This window comes from Capricornis sumatraensis, chromosome 7, assembly GCF_032405125.1.
Source record: "Capricornis sumatraensis isolate serow.1 chromosome 7, serow.2, whole genome shotgun sequence".
Taxonomy (NCBI): Eukaryota; Metazoa; Chordata; class Mammalia; order Artiodactyla; family Bovidae; genus Capricornis; species Capricornis sumatraensis.
Window position 1 is genome coordinate 48872967 of NC_091075.1, and position 26031 is coordinate 48898997.

The 26031-nt window shown below is 41.3% G+C and overlaps 1 protein-coding gene across 2 annotated transcripts in view; it reads left to right on the forward strand.

Annotated features, from left to right (window-relative positions):
* STIM2 (stromal interaction molecule 2) overlaps positions 1–7113 on the forward strand; it is a 174657-nt gene extending 167544 nt beyond the window's left edge. For both annotated transcript variants that reach the window (XM_068974913.1, XM_068974912.1), the window contains 2 exons: positions 810–1083; positions 5716–7113. In XM_068974913.1, the coding sequence (XP_068831014.1) occupies positions 810–1083; positions 5716–6193 (752 nt within the window). In that variant the 3' untranslated portion in view covers positions 6194–7113. The remainder of the gene's footprint in view (positions 1–809; positions 1084–5715) is intronic.
* The last annotated feature ends 18918 nt before the right edge of the window (positions 7114–26031 follow it).

Below are 26031 nucleotides of genomic sequence, written 5' to 3' on the forward strand. Positions count from 1 at the left end.
TGAACAGCAAGTGCCTAGTGAGATGGAAGTGAGAAATTCATGTGTGAGCTTAATAGTGTGAGCAGTGAAGAAACACATTTTTATAAAAGGAGTGAGAGTTTACAGGCAATACTGGGGGATGAGAAGGCCATCAATGTGATGTTCTGATGCCACAGATGGGAGTTGTGTAAGAATGAATAGCTTCAGCTTGAGGAGAGCTCTGTTTCCATTAAGGCAAAGAAATGAGGTGCCCATTCAATGAAGATTTAAGCATGTAGGGGAAGTATATCTACAATCAGCATAGGTCTAGACTGAGACTAGGAGCGGGTAGAAGGTAATCTAAGACTTCTGGTTAGTTCCATGATAGTCAGTGTTTAAGAAACAAATTTTTATCTAACCTTTGCCTAAAAAGTAGTGAGACTATATAAACAATATTTAGTGATTCTTGATTTAAAATGTCTCAATGTTCAAACAAGTTGTGCTGTCTTTATGCTGTGTTGATTTTTAAACATAAGGATTTGTTATCATAGGTAAATACTGCTGAGCTTTTAGATTGGTAATGTCAGTTATTATATTAAACCTCAAGTGTTTGTGTTCATGTCTGTTAATTTTTTAGACCTGCTTTCATTTTTGTTACATTTTGTCGCTTCTCAGCTCTCCTGAGAATCACAGGTGATAGAGGGTGGTAATAAGTGTGCAGTTACTCGCTGCAGTAACGGTAGATGCCCTGGTGACAGTGCCACCAGCTCTCTTCAGTGTGTCTGTGTAGCACGCATGAAAGGGGCACTGGGTTTTATGAGCATTGTCATCTGTTTCTGCTTGGTTTTCAGGGACCATGGCTAAACCCGCTGCATCACTGGCCAGAAGCAGCAGCTTGTGTCGCTCCCGCCGCAGCATCATGCCGTCCTCCCCCCAGTCTCAGCGAGCTCAGCTTCCTGCTCACACTCCTCATCCGTCACACCCGCGGCACCCCCACCATCCGCCACACACGCAGCACTCGTTGCCTTCGCCTGATCCAGATATCCTCTCAGTGTCAAGTTGCCCTGCTCTTTATCGAAATGAAGAGGAGGAGGAGGCCATCTACTTTTCTGCAGAAAAGCAATGGTACTGGGAATGAACGAAGTACAGTCTGTCTCTGGCTGGGTTGGGGGAGGAAGGAGGTGGGTGGGTACGAGTGGTGTGTGGTATAGATTTTCTGTTGCTGTGTAACGCATTACCACAGGCTTCATGCCTTCTAACAACACCCCATTTATTAGCTGTCAGTTCTGCATGCTAAAGTCCAAGCTTGGTGTGGCTAGGTTTTCTGCTGAGGGTCTCACGAGGCGAAAACCAAAGTATTGGCTGGGCTTTGTTGTTATCTGGAGCTTGCAGGGCCTCATCAAAGTTCACTTGGTTGTGGCAGAGTTTGGTTCCTTGTGGTGCTAGGACTGAGGTGCTGGTTTCTGTGTGTGCTCTCAGCTGGGGTGCTCTCAGTTTCCAGAGGCTGCCCGCTATTCCTTGCCATCTATGTGTGGCCTCTATGCCTCCTTTGCTTGGAATCTCTGCCTTCCTTTATCTCTTATCTCTAGACCCAAATTTAAAAGGCTTACCTGAATAATAATCTCTCCATATTAAGATGAACAGATTTGGTCCTTAATTGTACCTGCAAGATCCCTTCACAGCAGCACCTATGGTAGTGATGATTAATAACTAACTGGGAGAAGATGTGTGTGTGCTAGGGCTGGGAACTGGGGAACCATCTTAGAAATCTGCCCACTGCAGACCTAGGATATTTTGAGATATAACTATTAGAGGCCATTGAACACAATTGACTCAAGTCTCAGAATATCAGCCTGTCTAATGAAGAGTTGACTCATTGGAAAAGACCCTGATGCTGGGAGGGATTGAGGGCAGGAGGAGAAGGGGATGACAGAGGATAAGATGGCTGGATGGCATCACTGACTCGATGGACATGAGTTTGAGTGAACTCTGGGAGTTGGTGATGGACAGGGAGGCCTGGCATGCTGCAATTCATGGGGTTGCAAAGAGTCGGACATGACTGAGCGACTGAACTGAACTGAATGAACAGTTTTATATGTAAACTGTAAAGGCATGAGCCTCAGTATACTTGAGCATAAAGAAACATTAAATATGAATGCCTCGGGTTTTAAAATATTTGTTGTCACTTAATGATTTGTTCTGTTGCATGCTAGTACTTGCTAGTAAGCATGCAATATCAGATGCTAAAGGTGTAGGAACTTAAAGGAGGAACTTATATTCACAACAGTTTCTTTTTCTATAAAATGGATATAGTAGCAGTGTGTTCTAGTCCAGTGAGACCTCATGTTGTTGGGAATCTCTCTTTCTAAACCGTATTCCTTTTTTGGAGGAGGAATAAGTGAGAGGAAAACTGTTAATAGTTTCCTATCCTGCTACTTAATAGCTATGTAGCCTGACTTCTTACTGCCCTCCTAAGAGAAACAAAGCCAGAAGGAATGGTCTGGACATTTTCCATGAGCCCCGTTGGCTCTCTGTCGTGATTTTTTTTTTCTTTAACATATAATTGTTTTACTTACTATCAGAAGTAAAATGTATGATTAGCAGGTGATCAGTATGGCATACTCCTAAGGAGATAGAACAAGTTTTGTATCCTCGTTGCTACTGAGAATTTGCTGCAGCTTTGCCTGGTTAACACTTTATAGTTGGCTTTTTTTGTCTAGCCTTTGCAGTGTAATGCTAGTCACCAGTAAGATGGCTTTACTGACAAAACTAATTCTGTGTGGCTTACAGAAATCGGTAGGAAAACTCTAGAATTAAAATTCTTGTCTAGAATTTTTTGCAGGGATGGAAATGTTCAGTCCTTGTTTCAAAGAGCACTGTCAGAAATTCATAGCTCACTGATAAATACGAGAAGAATTTAGATTTGGAAAATGTCCTCTTTTCTTATTTTAGTCTTTTAAGTGTTGAACCTCCAGAATCCTTACAAAATGATAATAAATAAAGCACTTACTATTTACTTATCTTTTTATGTTCTACACATTATTACATGTACACACTCATTTAAACCTTACTTTAAGTCTTGTTATACATGCATTAAACTTACATAAATTCAACTACATGTCAATATGGAGGAAAAAAGGTAGAAAAATGACATAAATGGTATATACAATTAAGTTCAACATTCCAAAGAATATATGTTGTAGAAAAAAATGGGAGATTTTAAGGTGCACTGGACCTATATTCCAAATTTGACTAAGTTATACAGAAGAAGCAACACTTCAGATTAGTATTGTTTTGAAATTAGGATGTGAGAACTAGAAGAAATATTAGAAGTTAATCAAATTCTCTTACTTTGTCAGGAAAATTGAGATCTGATTAAGTGATTTGCCCAAGGTTGTACAGCTGATTAATGGCCAGACCAGGACAGGAATCTAGGTTTCCTAACTTAGACCAATATTCTGTTTACACATTATTTAGATTTTAGAAACTAGATTTTGGAATATTTTTAACCTAGTTTAGAATTTCATAGACAAAGCAGCCAAAGAACATAACAGAATAAAGAGTAAATTCATAAAATTTTAACTAAATCAGCTTCTGATTCTGGAAGCTGAACAGCTTCTAGGAACAGTGACACACACACACACATATATATATATATGCACTATTTGATTAATGGACATCTACTCCAGAAAGAAGCCTTGCAGAAAAGTCCTTACCAGTGATTGATTTCTGAGTCATTTCTTGCTGTCTGAACTGCCTCTTGCCCCCTGTTAGCACTATCCATTATCAAGTTGTAAAAGCATTTGAAAAATTGTGTAGTACATGTAACTGTATAAAATGAAAGCATCATTTAAATCCCTTATTTTCCCAGGAGATCTTCTGCCTTCTGAGAGCTTGTGGTGTAATAGACAATCTGCACATACATGTATGTGTAAAGTTCGTAGAAAGACTAAATAAATCAGCAATCTAATATATATCTAAAGTATGATATTAAAATGCATGTCAGAAGCCATAAACATGCACCTCCTAATGTGAATCATGATAGTAATCATAGTTCATCCAAAGTGAGAGATGATTCACTTCATTCACTCTGTAAATACGAATTTAGTCCTTGCTGTGTGTTGTGTACTTGCTAAAAAAACTTGAGCTGCCAAGACAGGTGAGACAAGGTCCTGGCCTAGTTCCAGCTGGTGGATGATGATCATATGTGTTCCTGCCTTTCTGTCTTCAGTTCTTTTCCTTCTCTCACCTTATTTTTTTTGCCAGTTACGTTTTTACTCTGACCCTACCTTGACTGTACTTTTCATTTCGTAGTCATTCCTTTGATAGAGTGAATGCTGTTCATCTCACCTGGATGGTACATACGAAAATGAATATGACATGATCCCTATTCTTCCCTCCCTTTTTGCCTTATTTATTAAATATCCCCATTAGCTTGTCACTGCTCCAGGAAAAACAAGTTAGTAAGACTCCCTGTCTTCATTCAGTCTCTTTTCTTCTGAGGAAACCGACTGTAAACAAGTTAATGTAAAATATTTTAGGTAGTGATAAGTTCTGGGGAGCTACACAAAGACAGGTAAAAGGAGAGAGAAAGCTGCTTTGAATAGGGTGACTGGGGCGGCATCTCTGGGAGAGAATATTTGAGCAGGGATGTGAATGACAGGGAGAAGTGAGCCATGCAGAGAAGAGAGGAGAAGGATGAGGCAGAGGGAGCAGTAAGAGCAGCAGCCTTGAGGGAGTCACAAGGTCGGCATGTGGCAGGAGCAGGGCAGAGGCTGAGAACGGCACGGCGTGCAGCAGGAGGGCAGCTGGAGGCCTGACCATCCTGGTCCTGGTGGATTTGGGTAAGGACTATGGGTTCTAGCCTAAGCAAGTGAGGAAGCGTTGGAAAGTTTCTTGAGCAAAGGAATGCTCTGGTCGAGTTTTTAAAAACCACTTTAAGGGCTGTTCAGAGAAGTAACTGAGAGGGGAGAGCCAGAGTGGAAGCCAGGAAGCTACTGCAGTCCTTGAGGTAGGGCAGGAAGAGGGATAGTGGCAGCAGGGCAGGCAGAAGGAGGCAGCTTTGAGGCATATTTGGAAGGAATAGCTAATAGCATTTACTATATGTTGCCTTTGGGGTTGTAAACTTTATTTTCCTAGGCTTCTTTATTTCTCTTTCAGCTATGGAGAAAGTGAGAGAAATCACAGAGGAATAAAGTGAGAATTTATGAAGTCGCACTGTGTCATTGCCTTTCACCTGCCATCCACTCCCTACCCTGATCTTCGCTTCTTTTTTAAACTTGGGAGAGGCTATATTTTAGCTTAGTATATTCTTTTCGTTTTTCCTTAGGAAGCTATATTCAGCCAATTTAATGACTAAAAAATAAAGGGAGAGGCAGTGACTATAATTCGTCTTCTCAACTAGATGTCAAATGTATGATTTCATAAGAAAAGTTTTCAGTATGGAAACAAGACACAGAAGTAGCTGAATGATAAAAGTCTGTAAAAATTAAACATTTTCATCTCTCTAACAATCGAAGGAGTTGCAACTTCAGTTATAATGTTTTCTAGATTGTTTATCATAGTTGATGTTTAAAATTAAACATTCCATTTTGATAAATATGTTATTTAGAATAGCGGTCTTCTAATTTTGTTAAAATGTGTGCAGAATGACAGCTTAGACTATGGAAGTCGTTTTGGTTAGGATCCACTGGAACGTCTGCAGGTGCCCTTAAGAACGCACTGACAGAATTCTGCCTTTGCCTCTCTCTCATCCAGGGAAGTGCCAGACACAGCTTCAGAATGTGACTCCTTAAATTCTTCCATTGGGAGGAAACAGTCTCCTCCTTCAAGCCTTGAGATATACCAAACATTGTCTCCTCGAAAAATATCGAGAGATGAGCTCTCTCTAGAGGATTCATCACGAGGAGATTCGCCCATAACTGCAGACATCTCTCGGGGTTCTCCTGATTGCGTGGGTCTGACAGAAACTAAGAGCATGATCTTCAGTCCTGCCAGCAAAGTATACAATGGCATCCTGGAAAAATCGTGTAGCATGAACCAGCTCTCCAGTGGCATCCCCGTGCCTAAACCTCGCCATACGTCGTGTTCCTCCGCGGGCAACGACAGCAAGCCAGTGCAGGAAGCCCCGAGTGTTGCCAGGATAAGCAGCATCCCACATGACCTTTGCCATAATGGAGAGAAAAGCAAAAAGCCATCAAAAATTAAAAGCCTTTTTAAGAAGAAATCTAAGTGAACTGGCTTGGCTGACTTGGTGTAATTCCATTCAAGTGACATCTTTAAACTTTTATCTCCCGTCCTTCACTCCCCCTTTTTTGTTTTAATTTTAGGAATGTAACTCCGTTGAGGCTTTCCAGACTGGATGCCCTAGTGGAATGTCCTTAAGGGCAACTGTCTACTGTCTGCTTATTTAAATGACTATATAATCAATATGTCAAGCCAGTTATTACTGAAAAATCATTAAGAGATGAGACAGTTTACAGTCGTTTTTGCCTATTTATTTCTGCTTTGTTATTAGTGATGTATATACACATTTTGTTGAAAGCCACTATGGACTTACAAGCTTTAATGGACTAGTAAGCCAGCATGGGCTTGCAAAAATTTCTTGTTTACCAGAGCATCTTCTTATCTTTCCACAGAGCTATTTACATCCTGGACTGAAATAACTTTAAAGGAGTAAAACTAATTGCACTACTGTTTTCCAGACTGGAAAAAAATCCCTGCAAGTGAAACTGTATAGAGTTTATAAAATGACTACGGATAGGGGACTGTTTTCACTTTTAGATCAAAATGGGTTTTTAAGTAGAACCTAGAATTTCTAATTGACTTGATTTCTGGAAATGAAAACCTGTGCTTTTATTATGGGACGCTTCTTTAAATGCATTTAACATTGTAAGTTTCAAGTCCTGCTGTAAAGATCATGTTGTTTTGTTTATCCCAGGGCTTTCACTGTGATTTTCTGCATTGCAGGCTGTATGATAAAATATAAATAATTTAAAGAGAGAAGGCTTTTAATTCCTTACACAAGTAGAAGAGTTAAAAAACTTGATTGACGGACTTAAAACATTCACAAGCATATACTGAGGTGGGGGGAATGTGGGAATTCAGGCACTTGTTTACAGACTTAATAACTGCAAAGGATTTATGGTTTGTGAAAAACTTGTACTGTGGAAAAGATAATAAATCTCAGACATTATTGTGTGGGACTGTGCTGATTTTTGTTGATAACACTCCACTGAGAACACTATATGTTTTCTGGAGAGCTGTGTAAACTGTCTTCTTGCTTAATTGCAATATAGGAAATAGTGATGTTTTGAAAGCAAGTTGTCAACAAATTTCTTTCTATTTTATATTGTTTGTCATATTTTTATGTAGTTTGAAATGTTTAAATGTTCTAATATCAAGATTAACAAATATAAATTTATGGTGCATTTAGATTGTGTTGTATTAATTTGTAAAGTTTGTTAAAATGATAGCATATGATAAAGGTAACTTTTACTGTGAAGATTGTCACGTGGAGCAACAAAGTACGTTAATATCTGAGGTTTCTGCTAAAACAAATTCTTTTAAAAATTCAGTCAAAATGATCTGGTTAATGCAGTGTGGGTGGATGCTTGGTGCATATTAACTAGAATGGTTTTTCAGCTTTATGGCTGTAACTGGTAATGTCCAACTCAGTCCTGTTTAGATGAAAATGCTGATTAAACAATCAGCATTGAGACTTACTCCAAAGAAATACTTTAGTGAGAATATGAACAGTTTCCCAACAACTCCTGTAAATTTTGCATACTTTAATGCAGTTGTTAAAACTGTTAAGGTCTTGAATGATTTTTATATATACAGATATTTATATATTTAGTAGACAGTGGTATAAGTTAAATAATTTGACTGAAATGAACATAGCGTTTTGGAGTAATTGTAAGTTAACCTGAAAGGTCAAGAGTTGAGGAACACAGGCCCGAAAGCTGTTGAGGAAGGGGAAAAACTGCATAAAGAGTTGAAAAGCGTTCTGGAAAGTTTCTTCAGAATGAAGGGAATATCTTCTTTCTTCTTACAACCAGGCAGAAGTTCTTCCCTCTGAAAACTGCAGAAGGAATGAGAACTTTTCAGTTTGATGAAAAGGAAAGGTACAAGCTGCAGAGTGTGGAGTGGGGCGGGGAGGAGGAAGGGCTCTAGGAATGCCCAGCAAGGCCCTTGCTCAAGGTTACAAGGGATCCTGGATCAGAAGCACCTGTATGCTAGAACTTGGGGTTGGGAGTGGGAGAGGCCAACCTAAGTAGAATGTGGGCTGTCATAAGTCAGAGAATGCATCGTTTGTGCTAGATTTCATACACTTTTTATAAACAGATTCAACCAAGGAATACTTGTTGCTGCTCCATGTTGCTTGTAATGTTTACTTAGTACAATGCTCCATATTCATAAATTCAAAAGATAATTTGAGTTTTGGAAAGCCACAATAATTCCATATCACATCATTTACAGATGAAGAGTTGGATGTTAGTATAAACTTTTGAACTTAACCTATTTGTAACCCTATTTTAAGCTTATAAAAACCATGGTATTTTCCTGATTTTAAAAGTTGTTACTTATAAAAAATGTTTCATGATAGAAAAGTATGAAGAAGAAAAACAACCAAGCAGGTCAAATTCTATTGCCTAAAGGAATCCTTTTAATATTTTGGCATGATTTCTACTAGATCATTTTCTATATATTGATACATACTTTACATAATAGAAATCATACTATGTATCTTTATATTATACTTTTTCACTTAATATAAGCATTTCTCCATCATTAGTAAAAACTGTTTAAGAGCAACATTTTAGTGATTGTGTGATTTCAAGAGCAACATTTTAATGATTGTATGATATACTGTTGTATTGATTTACATTATCTTTTTAAACATTCTTTTATTATTAAACATTAGGCTGTTTCCAGATTTCTAATATATGGAATGCTGGCATTTAAGATTTGCTGAGCACCCTGTATGCCAGGCACTGTTCTAAACTCTATGTTCTCATTTAATTTTTACACAAACCTTCTAAGGTATGATTTTTTTCTTTTTTAAAAATCATTTTACTAATGAGGAAACTAAGTCCAAAAAATTAATTATTTGCTGAAGATCATTAGCAATTGATAGAATTATGCTAACTTCTAAGTCATACTGCATAAATTCTAAAGAACATTCTCTTTCCTTGGAATACATATTTTTAGAAAAGCATAAAGACTTAGTTTATGTACATGCATATGTGTTTGTATGTATACACATGGAGTCTTACATGTATACCTTGATGGTGACTGAAAATTCTTTCTCCATGTAGCTGTGTTTATATTCCCCTAATATCTGAGTGTACAAGTGCCTTTTTACTTCATATCATCATTTCTGAATTATCATTTGGTTAAAACTTCACTATTTTAATGTTTTTTTTATTAGGTAAATAATATCTAGTGTGGATGGAAAGGTTTTTTTATGCCATGTGTTTTTAATTTCAGTGAATTATTTCTTTATGTCCTTTGCCCATTACGTGCTTGGGGTCCTAGTGTTTTTCTCAATCTTTTACACAGTCTTCAAATGCTATTGTATTCTTTACTTACTAACTAGAACAGTGAATTTTTTTTTTTTTTATCAAATAGCATTTTACAAGTTTATTTTTAAAAGTAAGCTGAAGAAAACATACCTTTAAGTTTTAGTCTTACTGCTCTCCTCTTTTTAGGTGTTGAATGAGAAACTAGGTTCCCGCCCCCCCTCCTCCAATAGCAGGTAAGAAGCATTCAGAATCTGCTTAATTCATTCGACAAGTATCTAATTGCTTACCAGGTACCAAACATTATGATAAGCTCCAGAGGTATCGAGGCTAATGTGACAGGTACCTCCCCTAAAGGAACTTGATATTTAATAGGGGAGACAGGTCATAAACCCTAACATAAGGCCAGTAATAGAAATACAAACCAAATGTTGGGAAGAGGGATTATGTAACTCAAAAGTATTTATTAGATCAAGGGTAATTTGATGGTGTTAATTTGCTAAGGATGTGGAGAGGTTTGCTATGGCTGAAATATGCCAAGTCCAAAGGCAAGTTTTCGGGCTTACTACTAACTAGTAGTCTAGTTCCAACAAGTGAGCTTGCAATTATTGAATTCCAGCAAAACACTTTGTGATAGCTGTGAGGGTGCTCATTCTGGGATAAGTTGTTCACCAGAGAGAAACACTGAGCTACTGCACAAGAGTCCTGATAGTACCGTAAGACTCTTCCCTCCCCACCTTCTCAACCCTGGAACAAAGCAGTCTGTTGGAATACACTCCAGATTTCCCAAGTAGGCCTGATCTGATCTTTCGGTAACTCATTTTTCTGAGGAAACTCCATACTGTTTTCCATCGTGGCTGAACCAGTTTACATTCCCACCAACAGTGTAGGAAGGTGGTTCTCTCCACACCCTCTCCAGCAGTTTTTAATTGTCAACTTTGATGATGGCCATTTTGGCAGGTGGAAGGTGATAATCCTCATTGCAGTTTTGATTTACATTTCTCAATTGGTATCAGAAGGGCTTCAGGCCAGTTTTCAGATGTTGCCTCAGTCCCATCACCGGGCTTTCCTGAGGTTATCTATGGGTCTCTGACCCACAGGGTCCTATCCGTGACAGTGTGTGTTGTGGGCCCAGGTAGGACATTGTAGGGAGGACTCAGTGCAGATCTTGATTTCTTATCTGTGACAAAGGCTTGAGGCGATGCCCAGGATTCCTTCCTGAGCTAGTTTTGACTGCCAGGGTCTCCATTATCCCGATGTTTGATCTTCTACTGCTTATGTTGCAGTATCTTCTTCATTTGCCTTTAAAAATGAGAGGGCAAGCAGGTAAGGAGAGCAGCTGTGCAGTTTGTGGTAGTCACAGTGACTCGGCCCCTCCAAATCCCCACTCTTTAAGGCAGCAGGAGAGTCGCCCTACCCTTCCCACATCTTGCCGGGTTGGCCTGGCAGGTTCTAGTCCCTTGTAAGCAGGGCTCTAAGAAATCTTACCTGAGTCAAACTTGTCTTGCTTCCAACTGCCACATTTTAGTTTCAGATAGTTGTGTGACATTAGCAGCTGTTCCAGTGTTGCGATTCTGTTGAGAATACCTGGTGTCTATTTCTGGTAGAGGTCTATCACCTCTTTAATTGGAGCTTCTTAGTTCTAAAGTATCCACATGGGCTAATTTCCCTTGTGTGAGAACATTAACTTCTGGAACCTCTCACATACCTCCAGTCCCTGGGATTTGATAGATCAGAGGGAGATTGAAGGGCAATACCACTTGGGAACTGGAAAAGATTTCTAGAATAAGTATGTGGCTTTTTTGTTTTGTTTTTCAAATACCAGCTATTCAGCTTTGGTGCTTCTCCTTGAAAAAGCTTTCAATTAACACTCAAGATGTGCCTCTGTAGTCAAAAAGTTCTGTGACAGGAAATTAAAGAGGGGCTGGTTGAGGGTGGGTGCGGGATGAAGCCCGGGTGCAGCAGTGACCCAGAGGTTACCTTGCACCTGTAACATAAAGGTAAGACAATAAACCTGGGAATCCGACCAGGGCATGGAACCTCAGGAAAGGAGAAGTAGGGAGAGAAAAGGCGCATTTATTGTCAAATCACCAAATCTTGTTCATTTAATTCCTGAGCATCTCAGCGAATGCCTCTGCTGCCCCGGGGCCTTGCTTTCTTCATTTCTCATCTTATTAACTTTAAAGGGCCTTACCATCTTTCATCCACTTGGCGAGCTTTCCAAGCCGCAGGATGGATTTGTCTCTGATTAAAATCTGTCTATGCCTCTCTGTTGCCTGTACGATAAAGTAAACTTAAACTAGCAAAAGACCTTGATGTCCTGGGCATGTTTGCTTCTCCAGCCTCATGGCTTCACAAGGACACAGCCATGTGTAACCTCCAGTTACGCTGAACCAGATGGAGCTTTCTGAAAAGCCAGACTACTGCTTTTGCCTGGAATGTCCTCTCCTGTCTTGGGCCATAAACTCTAAAGTTTTAACTCAGCTCAGGCATCTCCAGGAAGCCTTCCATACACGCCCCGATCTGAGCGTGATAGACCACTTCTGTAAATGTCCAGAACTTGATGTTTATTCTGGCATTTGTCACATCAGATTATTAATATATGGAAGTATTGAGTTGTTTTCCCAATAAACTGAACTGCTTAAGAGCAGGGACTCTGCCTTATCTTGCATTGAAGTCCTGAGGACTGGAAGTTCAGTCACTGAATACATTACATGCCTGACGAATGAATAAATAACAGACATTACTGCTGCCTTCAAGTTTCAGACTGTTAGGGCAGTCACAAGTTTAATGATTAAAAGGCAATTCAAGACTATTACCTCATATAAATGAGCATGGTATGGCTGTATTTCCATTGTCTTATAATGCAGATTCCAAAGAAGGAAGAGAATGAGATGGGGTGGGGGTAATGAGTCTGTTTTCTTTGTGAGATGTATTTTCAGAGCTGGGTTCTATCCCTGGGTCAGAAAGATCCCCTGGAGAAGGAAATGGCAACCCACTCCAGCATTCTTGCCTGGAGAATTCCATGGACAGAGGAGTCTGGTGGGCTATAGTCCATGGGGTCATAAAGTTGGACATGACTAAGTGACCAACTTTCACTGAATGAGGAGTGCTGTCTGAATAGGCCTAAAAGAAATGGTGTCAGAATGGCTGGCTTCTTTCCTTTCAGGCTCTGTTCAGGTGTTCCGTCTGTACAGTTGCTTAGCTTATCCAGTCCTGCTCTTCACTTGAGCTTTTAATGACTGTTCTACATATCTGGTAATTAATGGGATCCTTGTATCATTAGACCTTATTCTTTTAGTAAGTATATAGTGAGAGCCTATACTCTGCTGAGTGCTGAGCACAGGACAGTAAGATAAACATAGTCTTCACCTCACTTGTTGGACAAATCCATAAATAGCTGTTTAAATCACCCTGTTTGTTATTAGGGGGCTTCCCAGGTGGCACAATTGATAAAGAACCTGCTTGTCAATGCAAGAGATGTAAGAAATGGGGGCTTCACAGTCCCTGGGTCAGGAAGATCCCCTGGAGGAGGGCACAGCAACCCACTCCAGTATTCTTGCCTGGAGAATCCCATGGACAGAGGAGCCTGGAGGGCTGCAGTCCGTAGGGTTGCAAAAGAGCCGGACATGACTGAAGTGACTTAGCACATTTAGTTTGTTCTTGGTGCTATGAAGAAAATGGTCACAGAGCCAGGCAGGTATTTAAATGAGCTTTAACTCCATTAAAGGGCAGGAAGGGCCTTACCAAGGAAGTGATTTTGTGCTTAACCCTGCAGAGTTAGTAGGAAACAAAGAGGAGATCCAGGTTTTTGAATGGCCCAGGCAGTGGTAATATAGAAAGACTTGGGAGGAAAAGCATCAGGTGTGTGTAAGAAACTGAAGGAAGGCTGGATGGTAATGAGGAAGCGAGAGACCCCAGAGAGAGCAATGCCTTGCAGGTCATATTTAAGACAGTAGATGTGCTCCTGAGACCGTGGGAAATCATTGAAAGGGTTAAGTGTGGGGAAAATGATTCTTCTTAAATTTATTTTACATTTCTACTGCTTCCAGATAGCTTGAGGGGTAAACACTGTTGATTTATGTATCCTTATATTCTCTCTTAGCACCTGTCACTAAATCAAATACTTAGTAAATATTTAGCAACTTGGTTTCCAAGTGGAGGGAGACAAGTGCAAGGGTGAGACTGAGGAGGGTAATTCAGAAGACTGATACAGACTCTAGAAAGAGCCAGGGAAAGGCATGGGGAGCCTTGGAAGTCAGGTGGTTCTACTTCCCTTTGGTTAGAAGTTTGTTTTGTAATAGCTGGGATTGCTGTGGCAAAACACCATGGACTGGGGGCTTCAACAACAGAAACTGATTTTCTCACAGTTCTGGATGCTGAAACAGATCAAGCTACCAGCACGACTGGGTTCTGGTGAGGCCTTTTCCTGGTTGCAGACGGCTAGCTGCCTTTTTGCTGTGTCCTCACAAGGCAGAGAGGGGAGCGAGAGATGGGGAACGCTCAGGTTCTATCAGTCAGGTTAGGATGCCATTGTGTGGTTTCATTGAACCTTAATTTCCTCCTTGAACTTCCCTGGTGGCTCGGTGGAAAAGAATTCGCCTACCAATGCAGGAGACACAGGAGACGCAGGTTCAATCCCTGGGTCGGGAAGATCCCCTGGAGAAGGAAATGGCAACCCACTCTAGTATTCTTGCCTAGAGAATCCCCATGGACAGAGGAGCCTGACAGGCTATAGTCCATGGGGTCACAAAGTGTCAGACATGACTTAGCGTCTGAACAACAAGACTGTCTCCAAGTATAGTCACAATTGGGGTTAGACCTTCAACAAATGAATTTAGGGAGGACACAACTCAATCCTTCACAGGTTTTATACTGTGAAACCACTGAATCAGTGGTTCTCAACCTGCATGCAAGTCAACAGCGCTAGGGGAGCTCTCTCAAAGTTAATGCTGAGCGGACCTATCTTGGGAGTTCCTGTTTCTTTAAGTTCTCGCAAGGGGTTCAATTGACATTTTAAAACTATATCCCGGGGATGATCCTAATTGTATCAGGGAGCAATGACTGTACCTATGCATTGTGTTCCTAGCCTGTAAACTGAAGGACTTCATATTTAATTCTCTGTGTTCCTCTCTCTCAAATTTTTTCCTGATTAGAAAAATTTGAGAGAAACCAACCTTTGCTAGTCCTGTACAGGAAAAGCAGCCAGCTTTTCACTGTCTTGTGCTTCGTGTTATTTGTCTTGCCACGACTGACTGCATTGTTAAACAGCAGTTGTAATCTCCATATTGTTGGCTGAGTGGGTGCCAAGCACACCTAACGTTCCCGCAAATGGATCACGGCAAAGTTAGATTTGAAGGAGGGGAAAGCAGGAAGCACAATTCTGACCTTAGTGGTTTTTAACCGGAATGCTTCAGCTTCAAGTCACAGAAAACATGACTAAGCAGTGGCTCAAAAATTTGAGGCTCTATTTTCCCTCCTAGGATTGGATGTCCAGAGAAAGGTGGTCCCGGTGGTCCATGTAGTGGCTTCTTCCCTCTTTCTGCTGTATCCATCCTAGCTGCCTAATGGCCCAGGACAGCTGCATTGCCTCACATCACATGTCCATGCCAGGCGGGAAGAAGGCAAAAGCTAAGCAGTGTATGCCTGTTGACGCCACTACCTTGTAAAGTGCTTTTCAGGAAGCTTTGCCCAGTAACACCCCTCTTCACTTCATCAGCCAGGACTGTGGCTCACAGCATCATCCACAAGAGAAGCTGGGAAATAGAATGGTTTAACTTTTATTTACTTATGTTTGGTATGCTGCTGCTGCCGCTCTCAGACACAACTCTACTAATGATCGAGAAGGGGGCTGGATTTTAAGGAAAGAATTAGAAACGTCTGCCACAGGTCACTGGGCACTTGCCTGACCTTGAGGTAAATTTTAAAATGGTAGAGTTTCCCACAGCTAGAGAGTAGCCCCTGCTCCTGGCAACTAGAGAAAGCCCTTGGGCAGCAATGGAGACCCAGCACACCAAAAATAGCTTAATAAATAAAATTATTACAAAATAAAATGTTCGCATTTCTATCATGTGCCAGGAACCGTTCTAGATACTGGGAGTACAAGAGTGAAAACAAAAATGAAAAAGCAGGAAACCAGACAAAGCCAAGGCTTCACTTTCATGGGGTTACATTCAAGTGGGGAATACAATCAACAAATGAACTATGTAATATGTTAGGTGAATGGAGTGGGGACTGAGGTGGTTTGCAGTTTTCAGTTGGATGCTCAGGAAGACCAGTGTTTGGAACCTGATGTATGAGTAATAACATGAAGGAAGTGAGATATGTAAATTCCTTGGAATATAAATACCTTGAAAGGAGCCTCTAAGGCAAGGCAACAGGGAACAACAGATACAAAGTCTCTGCATTCCTCTTTGTATTTCCAGTCTATGTTTGTTTTATGGGTTCTCATTTTTATCTTAATGGACATTTTTATCTTCATATGGCCATTGGTATATACAGTTGAGGTATAAAGGGCAATTCTAGGGTTTGTCTTGATCCTTCTTCCCCCTTTGGAAAAAATAAGATGCTTGAATGTACATCCTGAGAAATTGTTAAGTGTCTTTTCCCACTTCTCTCCCCCTCCTGAATCCTGTTCCCTTATTTCCTTATCCTTCCAGAGATGATGCTGTAGAAATTATGAGAATGGATTTGGAGTCTTGATAGCTCTGAGTATGAGCCGTTACATTTCCTACCTGTGATACTGGGCAAATAGCATATCTTCCCAGAGCCTATCAGCTCATCAGAGAAGCTGGGATGGATGCTAATGCCCCCCTCACTGTTGCTATACTGAGTGAGGTGAGGAGGTGAAGGGCCCCATCGCAGAGCTGGGTACCTATTGGTTATCTCTACTCTACTCTTCCTCCTGGCCTTCAGCTTCTGGGTCACATGGAATATCTGAGGTAGGTCAAGCACTGTTCTATGAAAAAAGGACTTCAGACTCTTTACCAGTGTGCGAGGATCTAGTGTCATATATATTGCTCAGTGAAGTTATATTTACCAGCCCGTCCCTACACCCAACCCCGAAGTCTTCTGAGAGGTTGACTCCAGGCCTTTACTTACTGAATGTCAGACGCCAGTGCTGCTCACACTGTGAAACCTCATCATCCGGAACCATCCACCTGCCCTGTGTGTCTTTGCTGCTGATTCCTTTGCTCCATTTTGCCTCACCTGCTTTGACAATGCTGTAAAGAGTGGTTCATTTCAGTTTGGAAAAGCATAGTTTAAAAATGGGATCAGCAGTCTTTTTCTATAAAGAACTGGACAGTAAATGGTTTCAGTTTTGCAGGCCATGGGCCTACCACGAACTTTGTGCTCAAATCTGCCATTGCAGCTTGAAGGAAGCCACAGATGGCGTGTGAGAAATGGCGCATAGACTAGATTTGACCTGTAGTGAGCTGGATTTAGTCCATGGACCATAGTTTTCTAATCCCCAGTTTAAAATAAAGGTTAGGCACTGATCAAGAGGAAGAGCTTCATCATAGGCCCATAAAGAATAGAACATTAAAAGTAATTCACAATAAGAAATAATCGCTAAGTCACGTCCGACTCTTGCGACCCCATGGACTGTAGCCTGCCAGGCTCCTCTGTCCATGGGATTCTCTAGGCAAGAATACTGGAGTGGGTTGCCATTTCCTTCTCCAGGGGATCTTCCCCACCCAGGAATTGAACCGGAGTCTCCTACGTTGCAGGCAGATTCTTCAGCTACTGAATTACAAGGGAAGCCCTAAGAAATAATATCCCAGTACAAATAATCGCAGTTCATCCAACCAGTTCATTCACTCCCGTGTAACTAGTGCTTGCTGCACTAGGGGTTAGGTCTGCAATCTGCTTTTACGAAGTGGGTGCTTCTGGACTGAAGTGGAAGTCCTGGAGATCCTGACTCAGCCCCCTGCTGCCATCTGCGGTTGTCTGAGTGGAGTCAGCTTGGAAGTCAGTGATGTGTCAGCGTGTCCATGAGAGGGTGAGGTGGACCATAAAGGTGTCTTCTGGATCCTTAGCTGAGAGCTTGGCTGAACACCCACAAGGTGGGCTTCATGAGGCTCAGGAGAGAGTGACAGTGACGAGCCAGCAGGTGACCAGTGCTGTGAGATGCTGAAGTCTGACCAATCCCAAAGGGAATGTCTTCAATCAGCACTGCAGGGGTTCAGGTAAGGACTAATAAAGGCCACATGCTATGATTAGGGGACCATGCCCAAAAGTAGGGGTCCAGAAACTATGGCCAAATCTGGCTTGTGGCATGTTTTAGTGTGGCCCATGAGCTAAGAATGATTATCAGTTTTTAAAAGTGTTGTTCAAAAGCAGCAGCAGGAGCTGGAAGAAGCTGGAGCTGGAAGAAGAGGAAAGAGGAAAAGAAGGAAAAGGAAACTGAGACCATACATTGCTCACAAGAATTAAATTAATTACTCCCTGGCTTTTATAGATGACATTTGCCAAACCCTGCAATAGAGTAAAAGCCATATCCTGGGACTAAGAATAAATATGAGACAGAACCACCCTAACAAAAATAAAACCAAGCCAGGGTAAGAAAATTTCACAATAATTAGCTGCCTTGCAGAACAAAACCAACCTTCTTTAAAGAAAATAACATAATCCAGACTCCTTAAATATCATCCACAATGTCCAACATACAATAAAAATTATAGGACATGTGAGCAACATGTGTTACCTTTGATCAAGGGGGCAAACAGCAATCAATGAAATAGACTTTGACATGACCCAAATATTGTACTTCGCAGATCAAGACTGTAAAAGTTCCATTATAAAGATTTTCAGAGACTTATTAAAAGAAGAAAAGATGGATGCAGTAAGTCAGCAGATGTGAGATCTCAGTGGAGAAATAGATACAATAAAACAGAACCAAATGGAAATTCCATAACGGAAAGGCATGATATCAGAAATGAAACGTTCAGTGAATGAATTTAACAGCAGATCGGCGACTTCGAAAGAGGACAGTGAAATTGAAGGAAGATTAGTAGAATTATCCAATCTGAAGAAGAAAGATGTAAAAAGAAAAAAGTCTGAATATGAAAATAATGTAGAGAGTCTCAGTGATCCTCAGTGATCTGTGAGAGATATTAAAATGTCCATTAACAGTCTGAGAAAGAGAAGGAATTGTTCAGAAAAAAATATTTGAGGAAACAATACCTGAAAATTTCCAAAATTTGGTGTGTGTGTTAGTCGCTCAGTCGTGTCCGACTCTTTGTGACCCCACAGATTGTAGCCCTCCAGGCTCTTTCATTCATGGGATTTTCCAGGCAAGAATAGTGGAATGGGTTGCCATTTCCTTCTCCAGGAGATCTTCCCAACCCAGAGATCGGGCCTTGGTCTCCCACATTTCAGGCAGACTCTTTTATCATCTGAGCCACCAGGGAAGCTCCAAAATTTGGTAGAAAAGTAATTAATCTATCTAAGAAGCTCAGCAAATTCCTAACAAGTACAAAGAAAACCACACTTAGCCACATCACAGTCATTCTTTTGAAAACCAGAGAAAAAGAGGAAATCTAAAGATGGTGATGGACGGGGAGGCCTGGCGTGCTGCGATTCATCGGGTCGCAAAGAGTCGGGCACGACTGAGCGACGGAACTGAACTGAACTGAAAGATGGCCAGGGAAAAACACTTAAAGGGGAATACATGCATATGGCAACTCATTCTCATAAGAAACAGTGAAGTCCAGAGGAAAATGGGGCAACGTTTTTAAAATGTTGGAAGAAAGCAAAAACTCTGCAAACCAAGAGTTCTGTATCCAGCATGAAAACTCTTCAAAAATTAGGATGAAATGAGGAGTTTTTAAAATAAAAGAAAAACAGAAAATTTCTTGCCAGAAGACCTGCACTATAAGAAATGCTAAAGCAAGTTCTTTAGTCTAAAGGGAAATGATACTGATGAAAACTCAGATGTACTGAAAGTAATAAAAAGCACTGGGAATGATAAATATGTGGATAAATATATAAGAAGCAATTTTAAACTTTATGAAAAAACATGGCACTTAAAAGCAAAGGCAATGTTGCATTTTTAAATTTGTAACACATGTAAAATAAAATATATGACACTAATAGCTCAGGGGAGAAGAATGGAATTTTTCTCTTGCAAGTATCTTACATTTCACAGGAAGTAGTTTAATATGAACGCTCTGCAGTATGTAATTAGCAAGAATGAGCAGTGTCATCCCAGGATATAGCTAAAACTTCAGTGAAAGTAACGCAGAATGCTTGAAATATGATTAATCCAAAGAGAATGAGCCAGGTGAAATGGAGAAACCATAAGAACAAATAAGAAGGATTCAAAAATAGAAAGCAAATAGCGGGATAGTAGAATTACATCCAATCATTTTAATTACCTAAAATGAATTGACTAAACTCTTCACTTAAGAGATAGAGACTGCCTGCACAAAAATGGAAGACTCTACAATATGCTGCCTACAAATGAAGCAGTTTAAATATATGTATGCATGTAGTTTGAAAGTGAAAAAAGGATGAGAAATAATGTACCCTGGATAGTGAGCATAAGAAAGCTGCTGCGCCTATATCAGTTTCACACAGAGAGACTTTCAGACAAAGATTATTGTTACATATAAAAGGAGACATTTCATAATGATGAGTTAATTCATCAGGAAGGCACAGAACTCCTAAATATACAGATACACATAATACAGCTTTAAAATACAGGAAGCAAAATCACAGAATTGAAGCAAGAACTAGACAAAGCCACAGTTACAAATGGAGATTTTAACACCTTGTTTTCATAAATCGATGGAACAAGGAGATTAAAAAAATCAGAAAGAAAGAGGAGGGAAAATTTAAAAGGAGATGAACCCCCTTCACCCTCACTGACGATGCATTCCCCTGCTTCCTCCTAGGGTCTTGTGAACACAGTTCTGAAATGTCCTTCTCTCACCCCTCTGTTTAGCAGAAGTGTGTGGAATCAGCTGAATAAATTACGAAACATATGTCATGATTCTCTTTGTGACAGTGTAAACCTGCTATTATTTATTGGGAGGAAAAACAGAACACACAGAGCACCTCAGTACAAGATAACTGAACAGTGCAAATCAATCGCAACGTTCCAGCTTGCCTGGCGTTTTGCGGGCTACCCGCAAACATGTATTTGCTCAACAGAGACAACACAGAGCTTCACCTCACTCTGTATACCATTTTTTGTTTTACTCTCTCTGAGTTATTTGATACTGAAGCTGTAGTTAGCCATGACTTTTGCTCATTGCAATGATTTGAAAACAGTATCAAAACAGAAGCCTCATGTTTCCTTTGGCAGTTTCTCTCTGCCTTGGGCATTTCCCCCTAAGCTTTCTCTCCTTTCTTTCTTTCCCATGGCATCTCCCATCTCCTGGGTCACAATTCTTAGGGGAGTTTTCTCAGCTGTAACCAGGGTTAAGACTGGACTAACACAGGAATGATTCAGCATTATGAACACTTTTCCCTGTGTGATGAGGTGGAGGAAGAGCTCATTGCATTAGGGTGTGTGAGACTGAGTATTTCCTCAAATCCTATTTACTGGACTGCCAGGAAATTCCCTACTTTATCTTGTTCAGACTTCCAGGAGCATTTATCATACTCCTTCCTCCTCAAAACACTTCTCTCCATTTCTGTACCCCACACTCTTCTGAATAGTCAGGCTTCCCTTGTGGCTTGGACTGTAAAGAATCTGCCTGCAATGCAGGAGACCCCAGATTTGGTTCCTTGGTTGTGAAGATCCTCTGGAGAAGGGAATGGTTACCCACTCCAGTATTCTTGCCTGGAGAATTCCATGGACAGAGGAGCCTGGCAGGCTACAGTCCGTGGGGTCGCAAAGAGTTGGACACAACTGAGCGAATAACACTTTCACTTCATGCCACAGAAGTCCCTGAATTACAGAGTTGGAGAGGGGACGCCACTGTTACCTTAGACTCTTGTCTTCCTTCTTGATGAGTCTCAGGGTGTGGCCGCCAAATCCTTTTTAATACATTTCCAAGCTGGTAACAACCCCCTAAGTTCTCTCTTCCTTTCTCCTTAGGTCAGAATTCACCAGTAATATTTTTTCTTTCTTTCCAAATGTCACAAATCCACTACCCTTTGAGCCAAAGTTGCACCCCAGACATGTATTCACACTGAACAGTTAAATTTTTTTTTTTTAGTTGCCAAATTAAAAACATCTGGAAATTTCACATACAAATACAAATTTTCAGATTTCCTTAAACTAACACAAAAACAGAGAAGGAGGAGGAGTCATTGCTAAGCTCCCTCCCACTAGCGTCTTCGGGTTCCTGACCGGCCAGGCGGCAGCCCTCCTTGACGGTCAGCAATCACGCCTTCTCTTCAACCTCCCAGATACCCCAGAGTCCAAAGAAGTGAAAAAAGTTTGGAGAGCTCTGCTCTAAGTCATGTAGGAAAATAGGAATCTCATTATTTAGAATCCCAAGTCTCCTTTTTCTATCCTTATCGGCTATTTTATTTCTCTGGAATAAACCAACCTGAAAAAAATTTTTTTTGAACTGTAGTTTCCTCTAGATGGCAGTATTGTACTGACATTCTCTCAGCTATCCGCATTCCCCCGCCTTCAAAATGTTAATTATCTAATTTTTCAGTGCGAATAATTTTTGTTTCTAAATTTATTTCAGTATTTTTCCAATGATGTCAGTTTATCAGTAAGCAGGTAGAGTCCACAAGTTACAATATTTAAAAGAACAAAACGACGATTTTCTCCCCCCCCGGCCTTGGAGCTTCCTGTGTTGATTAGTAGAAACAGAACATATTGCAACGTGTAATTGTCATGATTACGCAGGCTGTTCATTTAGAGTTTGTGTGTGCACATGAATTCAGCTGCCGCATCTGCAATGCATGCTGGAAAAATAGCCCCTTTCTCTGTGCACTTGGAAACATCCAATGTTTCTCATTTGGAGCAATTTCTTTATTTTGTTTTGTGGATACTGAATGTTACCCACAAATATGGGAGGCGAGGGAGCAGAAAATAGTGTGTACTACAAGGAGGAGGCTCTTAGAGATATACATGTACATAAGTAGACACGTGAGCTGTGTGTCGGCCTCATATATAAACGAGGCAAGTGCCGCAGAAGGAAAGTTGTGTATGTTAATTAGATTAATGGTTTGGGAGCAAATCCATTTCAGAGCAACTAATTAAATATTTCATTAGAGTTATTTTATGTAATTTGCTTTGGTATGCCACAGACAGATATTAAGTATTTAATTTTATCTTCAAGTACAACCAACTAATATTTCACTGATTTAATTCTTTGGTTTTGGTTTCAGGTTTTCAAAGTGCTATGTTTTTAGTCCTGGTTAATCCGCCTGACAGCTGAGTGTGACACAGGGACCCTGCTGTTCCCTTTTGTAAAAGCTTGGTCAATTACACCTTGGACTAGCCCAAGTAGGATTTAAGCCCTCCTGTTGTCATCACTTTGATTACTCCCTAAACGGTTAGAGTTGGAAGAGCTCCATGAGGGCTTCTCTCATTCAGTGTTTGAAGGTTACGGTTTCCTTGATGGACGAGTCCTCCAGTCCCTTCATGAGCCCTCTCAGGGATGCAACTGTCTCGGGCAGCACTGTGCCAATATTGGCCCCACTGAGAGACAGAGGTGACTCTAGGGACCTTTTTTCTTCACTCTGAGCTGGGGGAGGGCAGCGGCAGGAAAGAAGTGCAAGGTGAGCAGGGCTGCGCCCAGGGAGTTGTGCAGGCTACATGTGGAGTGTGGGGCCCAGGCAACACAGCCTCCGGGAAGTTATGATTTCTTTGGAAATGGCACAGAGAGGGAACCCATCCGACTGGGCAGGTTTATTCTTCGTGCAGCGTGCAGAGTCTGCTGTGACCGCTCTCTGTTACATATAGACTGTCTTACTGCTATGGCTCCTGACTCCTCCCCACCCCTGAACTGATGCCTTGACTCTTAGGTCCAAATGATGGGTTTTACCTTTTTCCACTACTTGGCATACTCTTTCCACATCCTTCTTGGAGTCTGGCTTTTGGATCAAACTTGGCAGCACCCATGGAAGATCTTTAGAGAAAAGGTCATCAATAGCTTTGGCTTTCAGGCAAAAGCACCCTTGCTAGCATGAGCGGGTTCCTCCCTGTACAGTCAGAACAGTGGCCTGACCTCAGGTATAGCTTCTACTCTGCCGGACAACCAGCTCCTCCCGAACACCCTTCCTGACTCCTCTCCTCCTCTCTCTTCCTTTCCTGTCTTCCGGACCATAGTTAAGACTGAATGTCTTTCACTAAGCCTACCTGGACACATCTGTCTCCACAACAGAATTTTCCCTTTCTCTAAATACTTCCCGATCCTTAGTCCACCCACTTGGAAGGAGTTAAGAGAGATATTGCAGCCATAAAATTAAAAGACGCTTACTCCTTGGAAGAAAAGTTATGACCAACCTAGATAGCATATTCAAAAGCAGAGACATTACTTTGCCGACTAAGGTCCATCTAGTCAAGGCTATGGTTTTCCCAGTAGTCATGTATGGATGTGAGAGTTGGACTGTGAAGAAGGCTGAGCGCCCAAGAATTGATGCTTTTGAACTGTGGTGTTGGAGAAGACTCTTGAGAGTCCCTTGGACTGCAAGGAGATCCAACCAGTCCATTCTGAAGGAGATCAGCCCTGGGATTTCTTTGGAAGGAATGATGCTGAAGCTGAAACTCCAGTACTTTGGCCAGCTCATGTGAAGAGTTGACTCATTGGAAAAGGCTCTGATGCTGGGAGGGATTGGGGGCAGGAGGAGAAGGGGATGACCGAGGATGAGATGGCTGGATGGCATCACCGACCAGATGGACGTGAGTCTGAGTGAACTCCGGGAGTTGGTGATAGACAGGGAGGCCTGGCATGCTGTGATTCATGGAGTCGCAAAGAGTCGGACACGACTGAGCGACTGAACTGAACTGAACTGAACTGAAGAGAGATATGTGGTCTATCCTTTTGTCCAGATTTTCAGCGGCTCTAACCCTAGGTAAATGGAATCGGTATTACAGCACATAAAATCTAACCTTCTCTGGAGCATTTTAAATTCTGACAACCTTTCTAGTTTCAAGAAAAATTTCAAGACAAGTCACTTTTTATAAGCAGCATGCATTTTCAACACCACAGCCTTTGGCTAATGGGATCTTGTTAGAGGAAGTGCGAGGTCTGCATTTCCACCTTGGGACAGTCTCATCTCGCCCCAGGTCTGGAAGTCCTGTGCTCCACCTCGCTCTCTGTCAAAATGCTCACCGTGTAACTGACAGAGTTTGCAAAGACTGAACGACTTGAGGGAGCAGAAAGGAAAGAGCTGAGCTGAGAGGTGGGGCTGATGGGGTATGCCCCAGCTTTAGATTTTGAAATCCTTTAAGAAAAAATAGGTGTTTTCTAAGATGAGATGAAGAGTGGATTCCAGGCAGAGGGAATAGAAGTTGCAGAGATATGGAACTAGGAAACAGCTAACAGAGTCAGACACGACTGAAGCAACTTAGCAGCAGCAGCAGCAGCAGCAACTACATATCCCTGTGCTTCAGGGCTTAACTAAATCCCTATCTTTTTCAGAACTCTTTCACTGATAATATCAGACCACAGAGATGTTCACTGTGGTTGCCTGTTTTCCCTACAGAGCAAGACTGGAAGCCTTTGGAAACCGGAAGCCCCAAGAGACCAGTTCCATCTTTTCTGACATCCAATCCAGTCCTCAGGACTATGTTTCTGAGCTGCTCAGACACTGATATCCTGTAGGGGGAGCCCAGGATGAATGCAGTTGAAATTACTGGGTTTGCAGCTTCTTACTGATTCTGCAACAAAGGAAAATATCTTTCATTGAATATATAAGGTGAAAAAAAAAAATGCTTGAGTTTCTCTTGGTGGAAAACAAAGGGAAGTTTGCATAACTATGACTCTGTCTTTTCAGCATGTAAAGTGCTATTTTTCTGCAGAATAGGGTTTTTAATATTTGATAAGTCTTTGAGAACACTGTGCGATTAACAACATTGAATGGCGGGGCTCAGTTCAAAGGCTTGTACAAATATTTCTAAAGAAGAGCCATATTAAAGAGTCCAGTTTCCCTGAACTGTGCTTTAAGTTTATTGACACATAAATCTTCAGAAGAGTTCTTGACCTCACGTTCCTCCAGACTCTAATGCTGGCCTTTTTATGGACCAGAAGTCTGGCCACTTTGTATTTCTCCAACAGCTACAACAGTAAAGCCACCTTCGTTAGGGAATGAAATTGAAAACTCCCTCCCAATTGAGCAGTTGATTTGAATGAAATCTGTTGTTTGTCTTAGGATGTTGTAATCAGTGATAGATGTTGAGGGGCGTTTGGGGGCTTCTGTGGGTTCTGACACAAGGCATAATAACTAGAGCTGCACCCATGCCGGCATCCATCATTCTGAGCAGTGTGAAGGGCTTCCCGCCAAAAGCCCACCGCTGGCCGGGATGGGGTTTGGGCTTGCTCTGATTTGTTACACGATGCCCCCAAGGCAGAAGGTCAGAGAGGTTCAGATTTTGTTCAAGAGAAATCATAGTTCTTCATTTGTGAACATC